The following is a 22,951-nucleotide window of genomic DNA, read 5'->3' as shown; positions in this document are numbered from 1 at the left end:
CAATGCCGAGTTAAGACAACCGCAATCCTCTATTCTGTAACCATGGGTCAGACATGTTTACTTCATCAGTAGCCGTTCAGATTCAATATACATCTAATAATTACTTAATAAAAAAAGCATGAAAATAAAATGTATAACACTCACCAGAGATGCTTATTATTTATAAACAAATCCATCCTTCTGAGCTTGTGCAGGAAGTCTTAGTATCTACATTTAGCATCAGTCATTGAGGCCAAAATAATTTTTAACAAAAGTGAATTTAAAATACAGATTATCACTAGCTCAACTTGGCTGTAAACATTTTGTTCTAACTGACCATTTAGAGGACAGAAATTAGTGGGCCCGCTAAATGGCCCTGTGGGGCAAATCTGATTGGTTGAAGAAAACGTTCCTCACTTTAAGGTACTGTTTCATTTGCCAGCACTGCTGATCCTGATTTCCACGGGCAGATTTGATTGACATAGCAATACACTAAGGCCAAAACTCTTATTGGAAAAAAAAGGCAGCAACCACTTGAAGCAGCACAGCAAAGAGGAACACTACAAAAGTAAGAGAATGGATTGTTTGGAATAAATTAATACAGTTGGATAGAAGAAAATTAAGGTTTAGGTTGTGAATGTAGGTTAGTATTTCTGGTTGATTATAGGCCAGCAGTGAAGACTTTGAAGGCTCTCACGCCCACCTCTGGTGTTTAGTAATGTAAGATGTAGTCCAATCTTAATATTGTTGAATTTAGTCTATTTTTCTGTCTCTACTTAAATTTCTGTTTCGAAAGAGGGTATGTTAAGGCAAAATAAATAAGTTGCAACAAATATAAGTTGAGGAATAGGATGCATCACACAGCAGCATGGGACTAAGTTGGTAATTACCATTAGGAAGAAATGATAGCCTATTAGAGTTTTGTACTGTTCTCTCATACTGACTGGCTGTTGAGGCCATAGTTTTTTTTTGTTAATGAGTTGGCAATATGTATTGTCTCTTCAGTCATCAAATATACACCAGTTAATAACTAAAAGCAAAAGCAAAACTGTTTTGCATTAACTGAAAGGATTTTGGAAAGGTTTCTGGAAGTTTAGCCCATTATGCTTAATACGGCTCCTAAACGCCCAGTTTTAATTTAATTGCACACAAGTATTGTACAAGTTTTTGAAAAATACATACAAAATTACATAGTATTTGTTTCTGCTACATTGATACATATGATTTTGATAAATAAATGATCAGAAGCTATTGTTTAGATGGTCCTTCACCACCACAGAATTTCACAACTTATCAACAATCTTTGTGGTTATGAAGGTTTACAGATCAGAGGGTTATTCCATAAAACCTGCTCAGAAAAGATGGCCTTGGAAGCCGATTCTGATTCAAATTGGGTACATTTTATTTCACAATAACCAGCAGGGAAATGCACACCTTGAAACAGGTTAAAAATGGGTACCAATCCAATTTTACTGAATTGTTTTGAAATAAAAACTCTTACAAAACCTCTAGCCTTCTAACTGGAGCTCAGAACTACCCTCTTAATGAGCACCCTCTTGAAGTGCAAACTCAAATGAAGTACTGTAATATTAAATTTAAACATATCAACACTTGAGAGCAACCTGCGTCTCTTTATGCACCCTTAACATACAGAGACTCCGGAAGTGACAGTGTGGCTTCAAAGTGGTCTTAAATCAACTTGCTATATAGTAAAGCGTTCCATAACTATACTTATACCTTTTTTTATAGACTTTTGAGCAAAGGGAGTTTCTATTGTTTTAGTTCTTTCTTTGCACACTATATTTTTACATGTGGTTGGTTGGCATAGCTTTTATTTAAAACAGATGTCTTTCTGAGCTGAACTTGACTTGTAGGTGAACTGCTCAGCCTTGATTTCTATGTGCGTGTGCCACTGTGTATTTATCCTCCAGTGAAAGGTGGTCAGGGACCCATAATAGGCATGCACAGTCTGCCCAGCACATGATCACTGAAGTGAATTACAGACCAAAGCTACCTCAGTCCTTGGGAGTTGCTGCAGTCTGGCATAGCAGTATTGTTTAGCTCTGTGTACTCTTCTGAGGATCAGTTGCTGTGATGTACACTAAGAATAGCTTTAGAAGCTTATTTTTCTTTCCCTCCAGCAGTTGACATGGCTTTCCGTGGTTTATTACCTACCTCAATGCACAGCAATATACCTTAGCTTAAGCTATTACACAGATACCATCCCTGTGCTTTTCAGAGAATTTACTGGTGATTGTGTGTTTTTCTTCTTTTCAAACAATAGCATCCGCTCCTCACTTCTGTGTTTGATGTATTTGAGCTACAACAAGAAAGGAGAGTTCAATCAGCTTGATTGCTGCCAACCAACCACAAGCACTTTTGCATTACAGTACAGATGCAGAAATATGTCTGAAAGCCGTCATAATAAAGCCAAGCAGAAAAGTTTGCAAAATGTTAGTATACATATTACAATTAGTAGAAGGAAACTGTGGGGAAGAATTGAAATATGCAGATTCTTTATTTTTTTCGACACCGTTCCTTACACAAGTTTATAAAACAAACTGTGCTGCATAAACACTATCAGTGCAGAGGCATATTAATGAATTTAAATATTAAAAAGTTTAGCAGTTTCAGTTATTTTATTCAAATAGTGAACCATGTTTATTATGTGCCAATTAATTCTGTTTACCTACAACAATGACTCATTTAAAATAACATAAAAACACAGAGCTTAAGTAAGCCTTACATGATAAAAAAACTCCTTGTTATTTTAATCAGGAAATGTTGGATTACTGCAAAGTATATTTTTACATATACAGTCCTCTCTGAAATTGCCTTCCAATACATTTTTAATCATTATTGAGAGAAGATGTTTCTAAACAGAGCTAGTTTGAACTCATTTTTTAACCTTTTTCTTTTGTTGCAAGGGCACACAATTAAGTTTGACTCTGCATTTATACTAACAAGGTGTGTGTTGATTGGTCACAGGAAGAACAGAGGCGGTATGGGGCTGGCCCAGTTTTGCATGCACTGATTTGCTCCAAAACAATAGCCAAATCTCAGCAATGGTGCACATATTTAGTGTTCACCCCAACCGACTGACACTTTAGGACTCCAACTGATTCCGGAATGCTATCTTGAACCAAAGCCAGAACCAGAAGGCGAAGAGACAGACACATTGTAATAGAGATTCTTTAACCAAAGACATGCTTACTAACAGAAAAGCATGTAGAGCAGTTTACAAACATTCACATAGCAAAGCAACTAAGAAATCAAGACACTGTAGAACTCTGTATAATACATAGAGATGTAGTGTTAGCAACATTAGCAGGTGTCCATGGTTCGTTTAGCATTGTTTACCAGCAACTAACAAAATAATGTTAAATGAGCAATGCTTACTGACTGCACTGTAATTCCCTGGTTGTTGGAAACACTGCCTTTGTCCAAATACACAATCTTTAGATGTTCTTGTCACAAGTTATCAAAAATGGTGAAAAATTTGCAGCATATATTTAAAGCACCGCTTGAAAAGGAAGATTGTTGACAAAGATTACCCTTATCCATTTTTCCACGGTAGTTTGTTCAACAGGCAAAAAATAAAATTCCAAAATTGTTCAAAAACAAACCACTGGACTTTGTTTTCCAAGTATGAAGACGTTGTGCTTCCCCTCCAGAAAGCCTTTACAATTCAAAATGTCAGAATTAGAATTATTGAGTTCCAAGCTTTATAGAGTAGCCCAACTCTATAAAGCCTTGTTTTGGCTTAGAAGTCTTGTTTTGGCTTAGAAAACATGCAAATTGAACTGGAAGAACAGGTCCACCCCTTAGTAATGGCGAGCCGTTGAGGTCTTTGTTAGCCTACAATAACCAATACTGGTCTATTTTTCTGAAAAGGGGAGTCATTAGGGGCAATGTTGGCCTGGCTGACCAGGCAAGCTTTCTTGGTCCCCTGCATGGCAATGAGGATTATGAAAGCGGGAAAGGATCAAAGTTACCGATAGTGTCACTGGGTAGAGTGAGAATTTGTTAAAATAAATTGTATTTGATTAAATAAAATTCATCAAAATCAAATTGTGTGTAAGTGGACAAACTAACAAGCAACTCAACAGTGTCTTGACTGTCATAGTCATAACAATAAATAGTTGGATTTAAAATCACATTTTATTGGTCTTCTGTAATACCCTGAACTTTTGATCCATAATCCACTAATTAATCAAAATTCATATTAAACCAATGTTCATTTGTTGTTTGTAATTTAAATGTGCTTCTTGAAATAATTCTTCTGAATATTTAACATTTACCTGGGTGCAAGAATCCAATGCAAATGTTGTGTTAATAAACAAAGCTTCTGTTTTAAAGGTAAATATAGAGACACTGTGAGTAGGCCTAATTTGCTGTGCTGAGAGGCTGCAAAAAATTGTTTTAGGTACCAGTTCAAGTCCTTGTGAGAAATAAAATCTCTTCTTTCTTCTCTGACAGCCTCTTGTTCTTAATCTGATCCCTGAGATTCAAAGAAGCTGTGGTAAGGGCTTCGCTGGTGGCTCAAACAATAGCAGATTTACAAGGGTTTAAACTTTTACAGAAGCCCCTTACCTACTGTACAGCCAAGGCCACTTCCAGAATGAGGGGACCCTACAGGGTTATTATTTCGCCTTGTGACAAAAGGAATTGCAACTTCATGCCACCTTTACATTTACAGGTTGACTCTGTTGAAGGAAACAGCCTGCAAGCCTCTGTGAAAGTCTGACCTTTATGTCGAACGTTCATGAAATTGAGTAGAGATCTGTAATCCAATCAATCATTCACTCTGTCAGTACTGCTCTACATTTCAAGAGTTATTAGTAGTTTTGGTTGAAACTCAGGGCGAAATTCCCGCAAGAGAAAGGAGCCAAGAAAAGGCCAATGAAAGTGCACTTTACCCTGATTTAGAGAGAAGTGGTTTAAATTGATTGGGATATCTAAGGAGAAAGAATGATTGAATGAATTGCATGAGACATGACATTTTCATTCCACTTTCTGACCAGTCGACAAAGCCAAGGCAATTTGTTAAACAAATTTAGAGTGGCCTTCTCCAACACCTGTTGCATTTATCTGGTCTTCGCTTTATTGAGATCCTTCTCCAGCCCTGATCCCCACTGAATTAGGATGTGACATGGCTCAGTCATGTAGGTATTAGCCTTGATTTGACTCCATGTAAGTTGGACACGTTTCAGAGCAGCCCTCCTGTTGATGCAGGTGCTTTTCGTACTTATTGGCATAAAGTGCAATTTGAAGCCTTCTGCCTAATACTGATGCTTGCCATTGGATAAATGATTAAACTTCTGCTAACGGGTGTATATGTTTTTTTCTCTGTGTGTTTTTGCAGGAGGAGTGCCAGAACTACATTAGGGTACTACTGGTTAATGGGAACAGACTGTTTACGTGTGGAACCAATGCATTTACCCCCATCTGCACCAACCGTACGGTATGAGCAACATAACAGGCACAGTGCTGTTTTAGAGCCTGCAACTTGAAATCTAAAGCATTTTAATGCAAACACAGCATCCAAAAATTTGACAGAAAATTAAACCATCAGTTTCAGCTTCCTTGTTCTCTAAACATTACAAAAAAAACACTGATAAACTGCTGTTTTTATCAGTTTCATATTAAGTTGTAGATTTAATGTTCTGTTGAAATATCAATATTAGAATCTTACATCCGTCAAGACCAAGACAAACAAGTTTGTTTATTAGGCAGCTATTTTTTCCATGCATAAAAACAAGTGTGACCTCCACACTGTATACATATTAAGACATAACAAGTGCTGCAACATTTTACCACTACTATTCCTTTAAGAATTTTTAATCTAAACTGGTAAGAGGTTTCTTTGTAATATATTGAACACATCTTTTACATAAGCTTAAAAAAGTTCTCCTGTCTCCATATTGCTTTTATAACAAAAAAGACACAGTAATTTAAAATTCTTGGTTATCTTCAAGCTGTAGTTGTGTTATAATGTGTCATAAAGTTCAGAAAATCTATGTAAAATCTGTTTAGATTAAAGCATTATATATTTTTAAATGAGCTACAGCTTTATCTATGTGGCCTCTTTAAAGAAAGATGTATCTTAAATACAATTTTTTAACTCTTCTTTGAAAAGACAAAGCTCCGTATAATATAATGAACAGATATATAAATAATTGGCCCATTTAAGAATGTGGCTTTGAAAATATTTTACTTAATTGCAATTAATGATAAACTTTACATTTTTCATCAAAGCAGAGAAAAAAATGCCAAAGTAATTTTTGATACCCTTAGATCTTCAATGTCTTTCTACCAGTCTGCATCTAAAGTCACCATGGTAACTAGCTGCTATAACATCATAAACGTGTCAGGCGTTAGCTTTGGCATCCAACCTAGCATTAGGGAACAGGGGTCTTAATATACTCTTTTGTTGTTGCCTTGAATAACAGTACTGCAAGCGTAGTTAGATTGTGCTTTTTGGCCAAAATCACAAAAGCACAGCAATCTCTTAGCTGTAGGTTTTCATGCTGGTTGTGTTATAAGAGCTGTACTGTAGATAGTCCATCCTGTCATCAAAGGGAAGAAAGTTAAGGAAAAGGTTCTGATTAACAGCTTTTTATTTTCTTTTTTATTTCCCTTTACCAGTTTAATCATGGTTAAAAGTAAGCTTGGTCATCTAGCCACTAGCAGTTTATTGTGTAGTTTCAAAAAGCCATGTTTTTAATTCAGTCATTTAAAATCAAGGGAGTGAGCTGCATTACTTACAGCCAAAATAATTTGCTGCAGTTAACTTGAGTTAAGCCATTTGTGAACCTTTAACCAACCTGGTTAGTTTTACATATACAATTTAAATGGTCTGGAATTTCTCCACTGATAAAATGATCATGACCTTGCAAATATCACAAGTTTATCCAGTCCTTTTACATAAAAATAACAGTGCTAAATCAAAGCAGACAGCTGCTACACTTAAAAAATGCTACTATAAGAGTGCAGCATTATGTTTGTTATGTAAACATTGCAAATATGAAGACTGGTGTGTTATTTTAATGAAGCAGCATTGTTTGAATGAAAGGTCAGGTTGATCATCTGATTTAATCAAGGTGAGTCAGTAGACTGACTCCTCAGCATTCGCTATACAAGCTCCCATTGTGCAGCCAGGTATGTAGACTAATTATAAAATGAATCCTATTAAGGACTTTTTGTTTAGGGAATTAATGATACCCAATACATGTTTAGCATCTCAATCAAAAATTAAGCTTTTTATTCCTGTTAATGTTGCATTGGGTTCCAAGAAAACAGGTGTTGGTTTTCTTTAAGTCAATGAAAATATTCAGCTTCTGTTTTTCTTCCCTCACCTTTTTTGCACTTTCTTTTTCAATATAATGAAGTAACTCCTTTCTGCCTGAGTTTTTTGAGCAAATAATACACATAAATGATTTCTTTAAATCAAACATCTCAGTTTAAAGTCAGCAGGTTCCTGACACACTGAGGTCAAACGTGTTGTCTAAACTTGTTCACTTGCTGTAATTTTGAGAATATGCATCTAAAGGGTTACGGAAATATCTAAGAGACTACTGCTAGTACCTTGCCCTGAAGTCAAGTGTAGCTGAACTTTTAAAATGTCATACTATTGCTTTTACCACATAACAGTGATACACCACCACCAGTCCACACCACCAATCTGCTTTTCACTCTTGAATTTTTTAAGCAGAAAGCTGGGCAGGAGTTTACTATTGAGATGACATTTGTTTTGGTCCTAAAGCATTGCATTCAAAGGTCAGAAGCTCATAATGACTGTTTACAGCTGTGAAAATACATATAGTTGAAATGCCATGACATTATTACAGCAGTATTTCTTTGGGAGCCGTCTTATTTATGAGCTGCATGTTCATTAATGTGTAACACAAGTCGGGACAGTCAGCATCAATAGTACACCGCTCAAACAGTTTTTTTTATTAGCTGTAACAGTGAACAGAGCAGAATAAATTTTAATAATTTAACTGAAAAAAGGGAAAGCTTTATGATAGCAGAATAGATGGTGTTAGAGTACCTTTTTTAGTAGATGAATTACTCCTAAAAAACATTACACAAATTGAGTAGGTGAGGCATTTACTGTTTCTTAAAACTCAGATTCTCAAGAAAAACATCTGTTAGCTGTGTGAAGGTTGACTGCCCCCCTTGCTATATGCTTCCTTTGTATGAAATGGTTGACTTGCATCTGACGATATATATTTTTATTGCAATACACGTTTAATTCAATTTTGGCTTCTATAGCTGGTTATACCACGTACACTTCATTAAAAAAAAGTGTTATTCAACATTTAAAGAATGTTTGGTCTGTTAAACCCAGACAGTTTGACATGCTCCTGACTGAACTAAATGTGAACACCATCAACAGACTTAAAAAGCTTTCCGTAGCCTTTCAAAAGAAGTTCTAGCAAATGATGAGTCTGGTAAAAGATTTAAAGTATCAACACACATTCAAATCATCCATTGAGTAGAATGGAAAATAGACATTAAGTGGAGGACATTGAGATTCAATTGACACAAGTGTCGAGGTTGTGTCAAAAGGGTTAAGCTTGAGACCAGATATCGAGGCGCTGAAAGCCTCCAAAAGCCCCTTATGCCATAAACAATTTAATACTATTGTTATTTTTAAAGTTTGGGTCTCTACAACTTTAGAATGCAACTGTAAACGTTTAACTTCCTAAAGTTTACAAGGAGGAGACCTTTAATTTTCGAAGGCATGTTCACATAAAGGTGAACGAGGCAAATCTCTACTTGTAGGAGGAGGGATCAGCCACTGATTAGTTTTAAATGGAAAAAATATTTCGCTGCACTGCTCTCCTTCACCTTACATTAGAACAATATCTAGTTCCTGATTGGTTAACTAAAACTAATTGAACAATAGTAAATTAAACTCCAGCGAAATTTGCACCATTGTTTTGTACTATATGCATCTCTTGATAAAAGTCCTTCACATCGCCAACCATTTATTTTCTTCTGATCATGCCGTTACATTGGTATAACATTTACGGTGTATCATTCACCCTATTGAAATTGTTCATGTATTGCTAATATGAACTAAAAAGACCACCCGTAAAAAGAAAATTACACACACAGATTACCCAAAGCATATCAGTAAATCCATAAAGGGCTTTTAGAGTGAAGAAATGCAAGGACAGGATAAAATACAATAAAAAAAAAAAAATAACAGCATTATGTACAGTACTAATGTGTTTGTTTTTTTTTTTTGTTAAAGAATAAAAAAAGTAAGACAGGTTGTAATAGTGCAGAAGCCTGATTGTTCTAACAGAGCATCTAAATACTTTTGCTGTACAGTGTTCATTGAGTTCAATGGGGAGACAGCCTGGGGAATGCAGCTTCCTCTACAGCAGTTTGTTTTTACTATTAACACTTTAGCCCTTGTCTGAAGTTAAGAGTTTGAACAGCCTCTCACCAGGACGTATGTGGTCGACATGTTAGATATTCTTTTTTTTTGGACTTTGACAAATAGTGAATTAAATAAAATTCTGTTTATTTATATAGCGTCATCTCAAGGAATATAACAGAGACAGCATAGTCAGATTGGTTAGGAAAACTAGTTGATAGAATTCAGTCATTGACTTGCAAGAGATGCTCCTCCTGGATGAGCTTGTGGCAATGATTTCCGCTTGCATTTTATCGTTTACTCTTCAAGTGGAAAAATCTCTTGTAGGAAGAAACCTGTAACAAAACCAGGCTCAGTATGATCGTCTATCTATCAAAGCCGACTGTGGTTCAAGGAGAAGCAGATGTACAGTACAAAAAGTAAAGGTTAACCAGCTCTACAGGTGGCCCTGTCCTGGAAGGACACAGCCAGGCAGAGGAGGTCTGAGCCAAAGGATAAAAGAGAGCATATACAGTTAGTCAAAGTGAAATTATTATTAATAATAATAATTATTATTATTATTATTTTAAAGTAAAAGAAATAGGACTACACTGAAAATAGGCCAAGCTCCAACATCTATGTATGAACAAATGTTGAAGGTAGAAGCACAGCTGATATTTCAATCCAGTTTGGAGGCACAGCTAAACGGGAACAGAGAAAAAGATCGTAACATTATGATTTGAAATTGACAAATACTGCAGGATGGGATTGAGATAGTCTGAAGCAGAATAAGGAAAAGTGGTCCCGATGTGATCCAGCAGCACTAACATAAAGCAGCACAAATACAAAAAATCTTAACTACCTTGGATGAGGTACAAGAAGTTTTTTCCCCCACTGCCATCAGATTGTGGAACTGTTGAAAAAACTCTAAATCAAATTTAAAAATCGAAACTGTGCATCACACTGATATCATCATACCAAATAGGAACTTAACTCAAAAGTCTGCTACTGCATTTTTGCACCATATATATTTATTTATTTGCATTGCTCTGAACCTCCACATCAATGCCTTTTTGCATGATGTCCCTCCTAAACTGTTTACATTTGATCATTGCTGCACTTTATGAGGGGGGGTGTTCTTTTTCACTGCCAAGCTGCTGCTCATTCATGGTGGGAAAGCTGTATAGAGAAAATTTAATTTTGTGTACACTCTGTGTCTACAAAAAGACAAAGTCTGTCTTAGTCTAAGTCAAAGTAGAGCCCAGGAGAAATGTCTGTCCGGACAGAAATTTTTCCCCTGCCAGATGGGGCTGAGTGGCTGGATGAAGGGAGGTCAACCCATATTATGCTTTCTCCCAAGTTTTATTAAGCAAAAATTGTATTTTCAAAAGCAAAGTGATAAATAGAAAAACAAAGCATTTATGAATGAAGAGCTAAATATTTGCTAGGGTGCTCTAGGTTTCATATATAATTGCTTGCCTTGAGGCAACTTTTGTTGTGAATCAGTATGTAAACAACCTGAATTAATTTTTGTCATATAGTCATCTTTAATAGACAGGCACACAGGAATAGCTAAACAAAAATGTATGTAATTTAATTAACACAGCTATGGCATTGTTATATCATTTTAAAATAAAAGTCCGCATATTTGACAAAAGTACAAAGTAATCACACAGAGGAACTGTGATAATATTTACAGACCTCAATTTCTCTAGTTTAAATGTGTTGTTAATGCAACTTTTAGTGTTTAGCTCAGTTATGGCAAAAAGATTAGATTTTTAGTCAACCTGATGATGTGCTCATTGTTTATAACAAACTAAGGAGAAAATCTCAGGTATTGAAGTCATGCTATGGGTTATTGGAAGCCCTGTTGATAACTACGTTTTAAACCTACAATGCAGCTAAATGTCATATTCAGCAGAAAAAGTCTTAGGAGAACCTTTCAAACAGCTATGATTGTCCTGTCTGTAGGTACACTAAGTTATCTTTCCACTCCTACAAGAGTCACTTCAGTTTCCACTTTCTGCAGCTGTTGAATCTCCACAAAGACGACTTTCACTTTACTTCTTCAACATGCAGCAAGTCTGTAGGGAACTATTTATCCCTTTTCCCTTGTTTTTTCTCAATGACCCAACTGACCTAAAAAGATGTCTCCTGCCAAAGAACTAAATCATGTCAATACTAAGCTTTCATCTCAGACTTTCAAAGCTCACTAAGGGCTGCTGTTTGGTTGTGGTTCAGGTAATGCAGAGTTGGAGTTAGAGAGCAGTTGGCAGAATTTTTAATCCAAATTGACAGGCTCTAGGAAACTGGGACAAAAAACTGCTACGGTCTCCCTAAACAAACTTTTATAAATTGAGCCTGACCCTGTATTGTGGATTAGTAGAAGGAGTTTGCAGATTAGTGAAAATGTGGAAATAGAGAAGAGATTGAGTCAAATCATTGGGAGTCTGTGCTGTCACTCAAGATCTATAACCAATGTGAGGAGTCAAGAAGTGAACATTGCTGACTGATGGAAAAATAGTTGCACAAAAGTTACTTAATTGCCACATCTAAACCTGAGATTAGAAAAGTCTTGCATCACCCATTTGCCCTTGGAACATAGACAAACTTGGAAAGCCTGTTTGCCATGAGATAATCCCTGTATGCTATTTGCCTTTTCACCATAAAATATAATTGCATCTTAGATTTAAACATTGCAATTTTCCGTTTTATTTTCAGGGCTTATTCACTGCACCATGTGCTATAGTTCTTCAGGAACTAGAGGAGAATATCAGGGCTAACCAGAGGTCAGGCTGTAAAGTATTTTTAAAACCAGAGGCTTGGATTTTGCTTTATATTCAATGACAATATGAAGCAGAGCATTTTATCTTACTTCAAGCCTTTTTGTTGCTTAAAGTAGCAACTCAAAACAGTCATGAAGTAATATGCCACGCTGAAGAACTGCCGGTTGTATTGTCAAGACACCGGAAACCAGACCATCAAAGCACTTCAGCCAACATGAATTTCGTTGGTCCGGAACAGGTGGTTTCTTACCATTAGACCAAAAAGCAGCTGCTGTGTTTGTGTGTTTTACGATGCCAATTATTCTAAATGCGCTCTCTAATTACGCCGTTTGCTTCTGAAGGCTGTGGTTGTACATATTGTTGTGTGCTTCACAGTAGATGTAAACAAAGCTAAATGTAATGAAATGAGGTATTTTTGCAGTCGGTACTATTTGCATATTGGCAGGAACAAACAACACAGCTGCAGACTTCTTTAGTTTGCATTTTAATGCTGCCCTTTGATGCTTTGTCCTATATTTCTCTGCTGATGTCCTACATCACTCTTTGAAATAAACTTAATTTAGTCCCATATCTGGTGTGAAGCAGCACCATCGACAATTATTGGTAGCCAGAATAATGATGTGAAAAACACCATAAGATAATTTATCTTTTATTGTATTAGCAGAACTGCATGCTTATGCATTTAAAAAATCCAGGCTGCAAATGGAGTACATTCCTGCAAATTCCAACATAAGAAGTAACTATTCATAGTTACTAACCCCCTTCACAATTTCTGAAAAATAATAACCATACAGGTTTTTTGTTTTTACATTAATCAGAGCGCCCCTGTGACATAAATAGCATACTAATTAATAATTATGGTAATTTCACTAGTTTTTCCTCATATCTGCAGTCAAAACAAAAATGTACAAATTCAAAACAACAAAAAGTAACAGGGCTGGTCATGATCCCAGGTTTGAAGAACCACAATAACCATCACGTAGTATGGTATTGGTTTAAAAAAAAGTCTCTAAACTCACTTTTAAAAGTTTTGCTCACCAAGTCAGGGTGATAATAGTTTCTACGTAGTTTAAAAATATTCCCATTAAAGGGAATATTTTTAATCTACATTTATGTACATTTTAATGTTCAAAATTAGATGCCACTGAAGGTAAAGGTGGTATGTGCAGCTTTTGATAAATTGTAGCATGTAAATGGAGAAGTTCAGCCATTTCACTGATTCTCTTGATATTCTTTGCTTTTTTTTTGCTGAGACAGGAGCTACACTAGTCACAATACAATGCCCTACCATTAGCAATGGTATTGATCAATTTTGCAGCACATCCATAATCTCTTTGATGACAGCTATAAAGTTTTAGATATAATGTTAACAGAAGAATAAATATGTGGAAAAGCACCATATGTCCACTTTGAATATTTAATATTCATTGCATGATTGACAAAGATTTTTGGAAAACTTGTGTGGCATCATGGATTATGAATAGCAGGTTATTTTGAATAAAAATTCTGTTGGAATCTGCAAGAAAACATTGAGTTTTGTATTATTGGCATCCAAAACATATTACCAGTTCAACTTGCTTAAGCTTGAATTTGTTTTTGTTCGCATGGTGGCAAAAACAAGAAAGGTTTGTATTGTATTCACGTACGTTTCACAAAAAGTGAAGCAAATTCCTCGAAAACTCCATCTCCTGTAGCTTACATAACACCTGCATAAGAAAAAAAAGCAGCAGATCTATGGAAGAGAGGGTATTTTTCGAATTAATGAAGGAAGAGGAAAAGAAGATGCTTTATGTTGCTTTGAAGACATATGATACAATTATCAGATTTTTGTAATCCCTCAGCTAGCTGAGCTTTAAAACTATTCAAAACATAACAGTTTACTGTACAAATTACTGCACCTGAAGAAAAAGAGAAAATCATATCCGCTTTTTTTCTACCTAGCAACGGCCACCCAAATCCCCACCAATCACACAACTTAGAGAAAATCTCCAGGTTCACCTATGAATACCACAGTTTACCAGCCTAAAACCTACAGAAAGTCTGTGGAATGAGAAGAAAAAAGTGACAGCATAGATAATCCAAGATCATGAATAATCAAGAAACAAAACTTGGTAAAAGATTGTTTTCTTCTATGCATTAAAATGTTCAATTCAGTTAAGTTTATTCATATAGTGCCAATTCACAACACGTGTCATCTCAAGGCACTTTACAGAGACAATTCAACCAGATCATGTATTTAAATTGATTGAAACTATGCAATCCCACACACCAAGCATGATTGTAGTGACAGTGGAGAGGAAAACACCCTTTTTAAGCCGTCAGAATGTTGTACAATGTCTTAACAGTAAGGTTACTATTACTGTGGGTCTTTTAAAGCTGATATAAAAAATATTAATTTCTTAAGATGGCTGATTGTAATGAAAGTAAATGCAGCGTTTTTTAAATTATTGTGTAAGATTGCTTCAATTCAATTCAGTTTATTTCTATAGCGCCAATTCACAACACAAGCCATGTCAACGTACTTTACAGTTCACCAGATCATACAGTGAAATTGATTCACAGTTTTCTATGTAAGGAACACCAGTTGATTGCATCGACTCGTTGACTTGAAGGCAATGCCTCACACTAAGCATGATTGTAGCGACAGTAGAGAAAAAAACTCCCTTTTAACAGGAAGAAACCTCTAGCAGAACCAGACTCAGTGTGAGCGGCCATCTGCCGGGGCAGACTGGGGTTCAAGGAGACGGAAGCAGAGATACAAATGGCAACTCTAAAACACTTCAGTACAATATAACTTAATTTCAAGGAATTAATTAATCCACTGTACCAATAAAAGAGGATGACATTGTTTTCATGCTACCAACAACACAAATACACTCTACTCCCACACAGAGACAGTTAAGTCTTATCAGTATTTGTTTTATTTCTTATCTGAAAGACCTCTTGTTGATCTTCCAGTTTTAACTTGACTTTTCTCTCTGTTACAGCTGACTAACCTAACAGAGATCCATGATCAGATCAGCGGAATGGCCCGATGTCCCTACAACCCTCTGCATAACTCCACCGCCCTAATCACGTCTAGTGGGGAGCTCTATGCCGCTACCGCTATGGACTTTTCTGGCCGAGACCCGGCCATCTACCGCAGCCTTGGCGGACTGCCGCCCTTACGCACCGCACAGTACAACTCAAAATGGCTTAATGGTAAGCAGCAAAGAACAGAAACCTTTTTTACTCTCTGCGAATTCATGTGGAAACTATTTTGAATTGTTTTAATATTTGCACTGCATCTGTTGGGCATTGTGTTTAATTGGACTTTTAGATGTTCATTATGTTTTGCAACAAACCACTTATGTTAATTAGCCTTTTATTGGTAAAACAAATAGTTTGAAGAGCTTCTTTCTGTGTGGTTTAAAAAATAGAGACCTTACCCTATCTTTGAGGAGAACTTTAGTTTGAAGTCCAGGAAAATCAATGCTGTTTCTTTTCCCCTGAAAGCTCAAAGACACTGCAGAGCAGATTGGAGAACTTCAAATAGCTTAAGAAGTGCATCGTACACAGGGGCAGGTCAATCAGTATCTTGTCCGAGACTGACTTTTTTTCCTGATTCACATTTAAGGTAAATTGAAAAAACAAATTTAAAACTACCTCATAGCTTGCTTGGCAGCCACCTTCTGGGAGAAGGCTTAATAACTAATTTTATGGAGAATTGATTTTCTTCCCTCTGCACTGCCCTCTGAAGGTGCAGAGAAGAAAAGGGCAGAATTGAGATGAAGGGACAAAAAAGGGGGGGACATTTTCCTTTAAAGCTGAATTAAATCACCGTTAGAGAGAATAAAGTGTGTGGTTTAGATCCAATAATGTCATACATAGAGATAAACGCCTAAGCTGTAGCAGTGTCATGGGGGTTGCATGTTTTAGATAGGGTAAGAGCTATTACCCTCCACCTGTTTTGGTCATTTCTCAGTCTAACCTTTAGGTTTGGGGAGTGAAAAATGAGCTTTCTTATTACAAAACAAAGCCATTAATAACATAGCCTGTAGTTATTAATCCTGATCACCTGCTGTTGTGTGGCCCACACACAATCACACACATTCGCTAAATCAATCAGTCATAATGCGGAGTCTATCAGTATCCTACTCCTTCCAACTCCCACAGCCTTAAATATTTTTCTGTCTGTATTTTGTTTTTTTTTCATCTGTCTCCACTTCCTTTTTTTTCTGATTTTCATCGAGCTTTCTTTCTTGGTTGTTTTTTTTTTCCCCACTCCTTTTCATTTTTGTCACCTCTTTTTCGACAGAGCCAAATTTCGTCTCCTCTTATGACATCGGCAACTTCACTTACTTCTTCTTCCGAGAAAATGCAGTGGAGCATGACTGTGGAAGGACTGTGTTTTCCCGAGCCGGCCGCGTCTGCAAAAATGACATTGGTGGACGCTTCCTACTGGAAGACACGTGGACCACCTTTATGAAAGCCAGGCTGAACTGCTCCAGACCCGGAGAAATCCCCTTCAATTACAACGAGCTGCAGGGGACCTTCTACCTGCCAGAGCTTGAGCTGCTCTATGGGATTTTTACAACTAATGTGTAAGTAATGTTAAGTGAAAAAGATTAAGGGGAATATTTTCAGTCCTGCAGCTCAGGGTAAACCTGAAACCCTTGTTACACTCTGGACTACTGTACCTCACACCGGTGCAGGCTTGTGGATTTTTTCTCCAAGGGGGGCTATAAATTCAATTAAGACATATGCCAAAAACCAACAACAAATGTATGTATATGTATGTATATTAGGATATCGCACCAGTATATTTATATGAATGCCAACAACAAAAAAATTATAAAAACACTTTATAAAAACAAAAACATAATTTTAATGTACAGGTTTACTTTCTGAAGGAAGTAAACTTTCTGCCTTGTGTTTTGCATGGCAAATCTCACGGCAACTCTATGTTTTGCATGGTCAAATGTGCTGTCACAAATCTAATAAAACAATGTACAGGTTTTAATATTGGAGAAGCTATTAGTCAGCATTACATTTTTTAATATATAAAAACTATTTATTTTCTTAGAATGTGTTCATTTAAGAGCAACTATGCAAATTAACAAACACCTAGAAAACTTACACTATATTATATTATTTTCCATCGGAATCCCAGATCGTTCATTCTTCTTTGCCTTTTCTAAAAGTGCTTTATCAGTCCTACCTGTCTTTATCCATGATCGGTTTGATCTGATGTTTTAAAAAGGATGCAGGGAAAGCAGAATAAAGCATTAGCCTCTCTGCATGCTTTCAGCCAAGCCTTGTAGCTAAACCAGTTCATGGAAAAACCCAAGAGTACTGTCCCATCTGTCTTTGGACTCATGAGAGGGGAAGCGAGCTGAGGATGAGCGCTGGGGACGCAGGTCTCATGCGCCCTGAGCTCTCCTACCCTTTTGCATTGCAGAGGAGCTACTGCACATGTACAGCTTTTAATGAGAGTTAAAGGCCAAAAAATACGAAACCAAAGGAAGAACTAAATAGCTTTACTCGTCATTAAAGATTCAATATTTATCTTGCACATCCAAAAACAGATTTAATATATTTCGAAATATTTAATTTTAGAATTTATTTTTTGTTTTTTTTAAACCCACTTAGTAGCCGTCCACCCGTTTTAAAGCGTTTACAAATAACTTTACATTAAATTACACTGGTAAAATGTTTACCAATATAGACATGTCAGACATTGTTGGAAAGCTTAGATTCTCCACAATTCCACCACCTAGTTCATTTTATGAACATAGTGAACACCAAAGCAGAATTAACACAGATATAGCAGCATTTCAAAATGTACCATGACAAAGCAGCCACAACAATCAAGCATGTCTTTATAACTGCTGTTCAAAAAAGACCTATTATTTTCGAGAACAAAAAAAACAAACAACTTTGAGTCTTGTTTGAACTGATGCAGCTTGGGCTTGATGTAGCTTGGGTGTTTTACTCACCCAATTTTCATGTATATATTCAGAATCTAGAAGGTTTTAGCTTTCAAATAATGTATCACGCATGTAATTTGGGCTCACAGTTCCTAAGTTATTTGCTTTTCCATTTGCGTATGCAAAATAGGCGAGAATTTCACAAAATGAGGTGGATATTAAGAGGTTAATCAAGGTCATTGGGTGGGTGGGGCAGCACCCTAGTGCCCTCTATTGACCAACCGCCACTGCCTCAAACTATCACACAAAGCACAGCTACCAATATTGTCAAAATACCAACAATCAGCCAACAGTGGTGACAAAACATTGTTTATTTTTATTTTTTTTCATGGGTTCAGTTTTTGGGGATTAAGCACATAAACTATACAACTTTCTTTCAAAATCTCTTTCATTTTTCCCTGATTCTGCAAACAAAGGTTTTTTCTGTTGAAGAGTAAATTATCCTGATTCGCTGTCAGAGAAGAAAAAATAATTTTTCCTCCAGCATCTCTAAATAACATTTCAACATTTACATGTAGAGCATATGAGTTGTATACCCTTCTACTACATACATACAATACTGTACTGATTTCTTCATTTGTAGTTATTAAACAATTATTAATATATGACATCTGTGACATCTGCTCAAGTGTTTAATACAATGCAACTGATCACCCTTTTGCTGGTTTAAGGACCTTTCCTGTTTTATTTTAGAGCTTTTCAGTTCTAATGATTGATGGGATGTGTCTAGTTTACAATCTAAACTCCTATTAGTGTTACTCCCCTGTTTTACCATCTTTTTCTTCTTATTTTCTATTATCTAAACTGTATTACAGTCACTTGCACACAGACCATCACTAAAGCTGAGTAATCAATTCTTTATGGTCATTGCCTTCATATAACTGAGAGGGGGAAAAAAACCTTTTGAAGGGTATTGGAAACATTTCCCCCTACAGGCACAGAGCTTAATGAACAGCTCCAACCGATAATAATTCACATTCCCAAAGTCTTGCAGTTCGAGTCGAGTGTTAATACTCTCATTCTTTACTTTCTCTTCTAAGGGAGACAACTGCTACTTGTTGTAACTGACAGCTTAAAAAGTCAAAGCTATATATTAGCTCTGAGATCTATACTATCAATCAGAAAAGCCGTGAAGTTTAATTGAGCCCTGCTGCTGGATTTATACTCTAATAATGACAGTCACAAACAGTGTTTGTCTGTTTGCAACTTGAATTTTATAGTTAGTGCAAAAATTTGGAGGTAATCGTAACAAACACATACAGATGTAATCTATTATCGTGGTACGTTGAATATTTTTTGTGTGAATTTAAACATATTAATCCTAGTTTTTTTTATTTTGCTGTTATGTCATTATCTTCCATTTTTGTGAGGCTAACCACACTTTTTCCTCTATCAGAAACAGCATTGCTGCATCTGCAGTGTGTGCCTTCAATCTCAGTGCCATATCCCAAGTTTTTAATGGACCCTTCAAGTACCAGGAAAGTTCACGATCAGCTTGGCTGCCCTACCCAAACCCCAACCCAAACTTTCAGGTAAAGTTATAAACTTTTCTCCCCTTAAGGGATGTTCAGCTACTGTAAGAGATTCTTTGCTTTGCACAACTTTGAAAAATATACTATACTATTTTTACAGAGCCATAAAACCTTGCTGTTAAAGTAACATCCAATGTTGTATTTAGTGCTACTGCTAACAATAGTTAAAATGAAATTATATCTCAATAAGCCCTTGGAATTGAATTTTAGATGTTCTGTTGATACCTATCCTAAAAATGGTAAATATTTAGTCTAAAAAAGGTGAAAGAGGCAGGGTAGGAGCTGGAAAGAGGGGAGTGTGGGTATTGGACTCCCCTGAAATTTGTTTGGTTCCTCCAGGTGCTTCTCCAGATGACTGACATGTCCCAGCAACAAATTCATCCTGTGCAGTAGTTAAAGCTCTGCAGACAAAGAGTGTAAAAAAAAAAAATTGGTGTAAAATTTTACTGAAATACAGTAGAAGTAAAAAGTACCTCATTAAAATGGAACTTTAAAGGCAAAACAGACGAGCTGCTGTCAGCTGGTCGTCCCACGTACCAGTCTCTGAGCCATCTTCACCTACAGTCATTCTCCGTGCTCATTTGTTGCTAGTTTGCTCTCGCTCTGCATGCAAACATTTACTGTTTAGATTACCAGTGAGCTTCAGTTTTAGCCATTGATTTTATGTAGCTCAACTGCTCTCAAGGAGTATTTGGAAATGGCTACGAGTTGCATTAAGTAAACTCTTACAAGTTTATGAGAAAAAGAGGAAAGCCTCACAAGATAAAAGTTCTTCCAAATACAATGTGGTTTAATTTCAATCAGTGTGAAAGCACTGATAGTTCACACTGAGGAGTGGAGGAGTGGAGGAGCAAGTAATGTGGTCTTGGTGTGTGCAGTTAATCCAAAAGTTGCCTAGGCATTTCCTAACTACATTTGCAGACACCTGTAAATAAAAGTTCATTTGTTACTTTTTAAACAAAAGAAAGGCATAGATATTTGTTGGAGAGGCAAACATTTCTCAGTTTGGAAAGAAAAAAGAAAATGCAGCACAAAAATAAACCATGTTAACAAGTTTACTTACAAGACACTAATTCTAGTAAAGAACCATTTCCACTTGTAAAGTGGAAATTACCAGGACATTGTGTTCACGTGCTTTCATTGTGGTAGAGAAGAGAAACATGCTGGATGCAAAGATTATCCTGACCTGCTAGTTTGGCAAGACAGTAATAGACTTCCTAATTAGTCTGCTACATGAAGAAGATGATTCATCAAATGCATCGACTTACTGCTGATAAAATCAAGCAATAACAGTCATTTTAAAAAAAATGACCCAAGTTTAAATGGGGATATATTTCTGAAAAGTCACAGTGTGGGCTACAAACACAACAGGAGAAACGCTTAACGATGCAGTATTCACAATACAGAATACTGTAGTTTATCTTCTTTCCGCCATGTTGAAAATTCAAAGTTTATCGCATCTCGTTAACTCAGGTATAATAGAATTTTCCCAGCTTTTAAGTGGAAATTATGACATGTGAGTGGGTGTTCATGTGCAATTTTCATGTCGGCTTTTGGTATTTACCATTAATGATGCCACATGAAGGCATCATTAATGATGCCATCTTGTCCTGTTTTTGATTTTTGGAGGGTTTTTTGGACTTGTTTGTATGTTATTCCTTTACTTTATACCTCAATAAGGAAAAAAAACGCCGGCCCCTCCCTGCCCCCCTGGTAAATTTGGTCTAATTGCCGCTGCCTGCTAGTTCTAATCTTCATCCCTTGCTTTTTCCAATATCCACTATCACTCCTAGCTAAAAAGAGACTCCAAACTGAGATCTTAATCCTCTGTTTTGAGCAGCATAAACTCTAATCACAACCAACAGAAAAAAGACTGACATTAGTTACATTTATTTGCTACAATAGCATATTTATAAGGTCATGGATGTATGAATCAGATACTGTCCACTTATTGACTGCTACATGCAGTAATTAAATATGCATTTTTTTCATGCTTAAATGCTAGTTTTAGTTTAAGATTACTTGCAGTGACATTAAGACAAAAAGACATTAGCATGTCTTTCACCACTGTAATGAAAATTCAATGTTTCTTACAAAACTTTAAATTGCTTTTTACTTACAGTGTACGTCCAATTGCTTTTGTGGGCTCATTCTAAAGTTTGTCTATGCAGACAGTGAAATCTCTTTTTGCAAACCATATTTATATTGCAAAACAACTTTACAGACCAGTTTAACTAAGTAAAAATAAAAATTTTTGTTAACCCACCAGAGGCCGACTGATGCCTCTATCCATGTTAGGATCTGATTACTAATCCCACTTAATTTTCACTTAGTTATTATTAACACTCAATAAGAAATATACTTTAGATGTAACTGGGTGAAAACTTCTATTACATACCCAAATCAAGTAAACGTTCACCTATTGTCAACTACTTTTAAAGAGTACAATAAAACTGTATTTAATCACAGTAATGTGAGTAAATGTAACTAGTTACTTTCAACTCCTGGTGCTATGTAACACAGAGTTATAATCAACCTAACTAAAGGACTACGGTACCTATAAATGATCAAAGAGAAAGAGTATCATCAATCAAATATTGAAGAAAGAGAGCAGAGAAGGTAAGCTAACAGAAGAAGGCAAGTAAGACAACTTTATACAGCATATTTCAGAAGAAAAATAGTTCAAACTGCTGTACATGGGTATTAGAAGCAGAAAAGTAAAATGGTTTATAGGATCAAAAAGACAGTAGGAGTTGAAGGAGCAGGAGAGAAGAAAGATTAATAAAAGGATCATATTTAAACTCGGATGACCTAATTCTTCACTTTTACTAAACTATAATAAAGGAAATTGTGACGACTATGAGGAGAATAAAACAATAGAAATGTTATATACTTATGGTGTAAAGGATAAAGGTCTGGACTTGTTTATCTCTTTATCAATTTGAAGGACTCCATGGCACTCCACATTACAATCAGTCATTTATCTATTCATTCACTAGCTGATATAAGATGTGTAGTGTTTCATATTTTGTTTTTTGATATATTGTTATTATTAATTATTACAACTGCAAAAAAACTGACATATACCTAAATATATTTAATCTATTATTTAAAAATTTAAATTGCAAATGATTGTTGAGAACAAAAAAAAAAAATCATTGCCTTTCCAACAACTGTTTAAGTACACTTACCAAAAAATATTGTTTTCATTTTGGAAGTACAGTGAAAATATATTATTAATATGATTTCTCAGTCTTAAACAAACATAAATACATTGTATTTTCGGCATACATTAATATCATTACTACAATG

General features: G+C 35.9%; 1 protein-coding gene across 2 annotated transcripts in view; it reads left to right on the top strand.

Annotated features, from left to right (window-relative positions):
• sema5a (sema domain, seven thrombospondin repeats (type 1 and type 1-like), transmembrane domain (TM) and short cytoplasmic domain, (semaphorin) 5A) overlaps positions 1-22,951 on the top strand; it is a 186,623-nt gene that overhangs the window by 82,216 nt on the left and 81,456 nt on the right. For both annotated transcript variants that reach the window (XM_015392589.1, XM_015392590.1), the window contains exons 6-9: positions 5,345-5,443; positions 15,126-15,339; positions 16,436-16,721; positions 19,504-19,639. In XM_015392589.1, coding sequence (XP_015248075.1) covers positions 5,345-5,443; positions 15,126-15,339; positions 16,436-16,721; positions 19,504-19,639 — 735 coding nt within the window. The remainder of the gene's footprint in view (positions 1-5,344; positions 5,444-15,125; positions 15,340-16,435; positions 16,722-19,503; positions 19,640-22,951) is intronic.

This window comes from Cyprinodon variegatus, unplaced genomic scaffold (assembly GCF_000732505.1).
Source record: "Cyprinodon variegatus isolate N-32 unplaced genomic scaffold, C_variegatus-1.0 Scaffold597, whole genome shotgun sequence".
Lineage (NCBI taxonomy): Eukaryota > Metazoa > Chordata > Actinopteri > Cyprinodontiformes > Cyprinodontidae > Cyprinodon > Cyprinodon variegatus.
The sequence above is the reverse complement of the archived record's forward strand: the minus strand, read 5'-3'. Positions and strand labels throughout refer to the sequence as shown.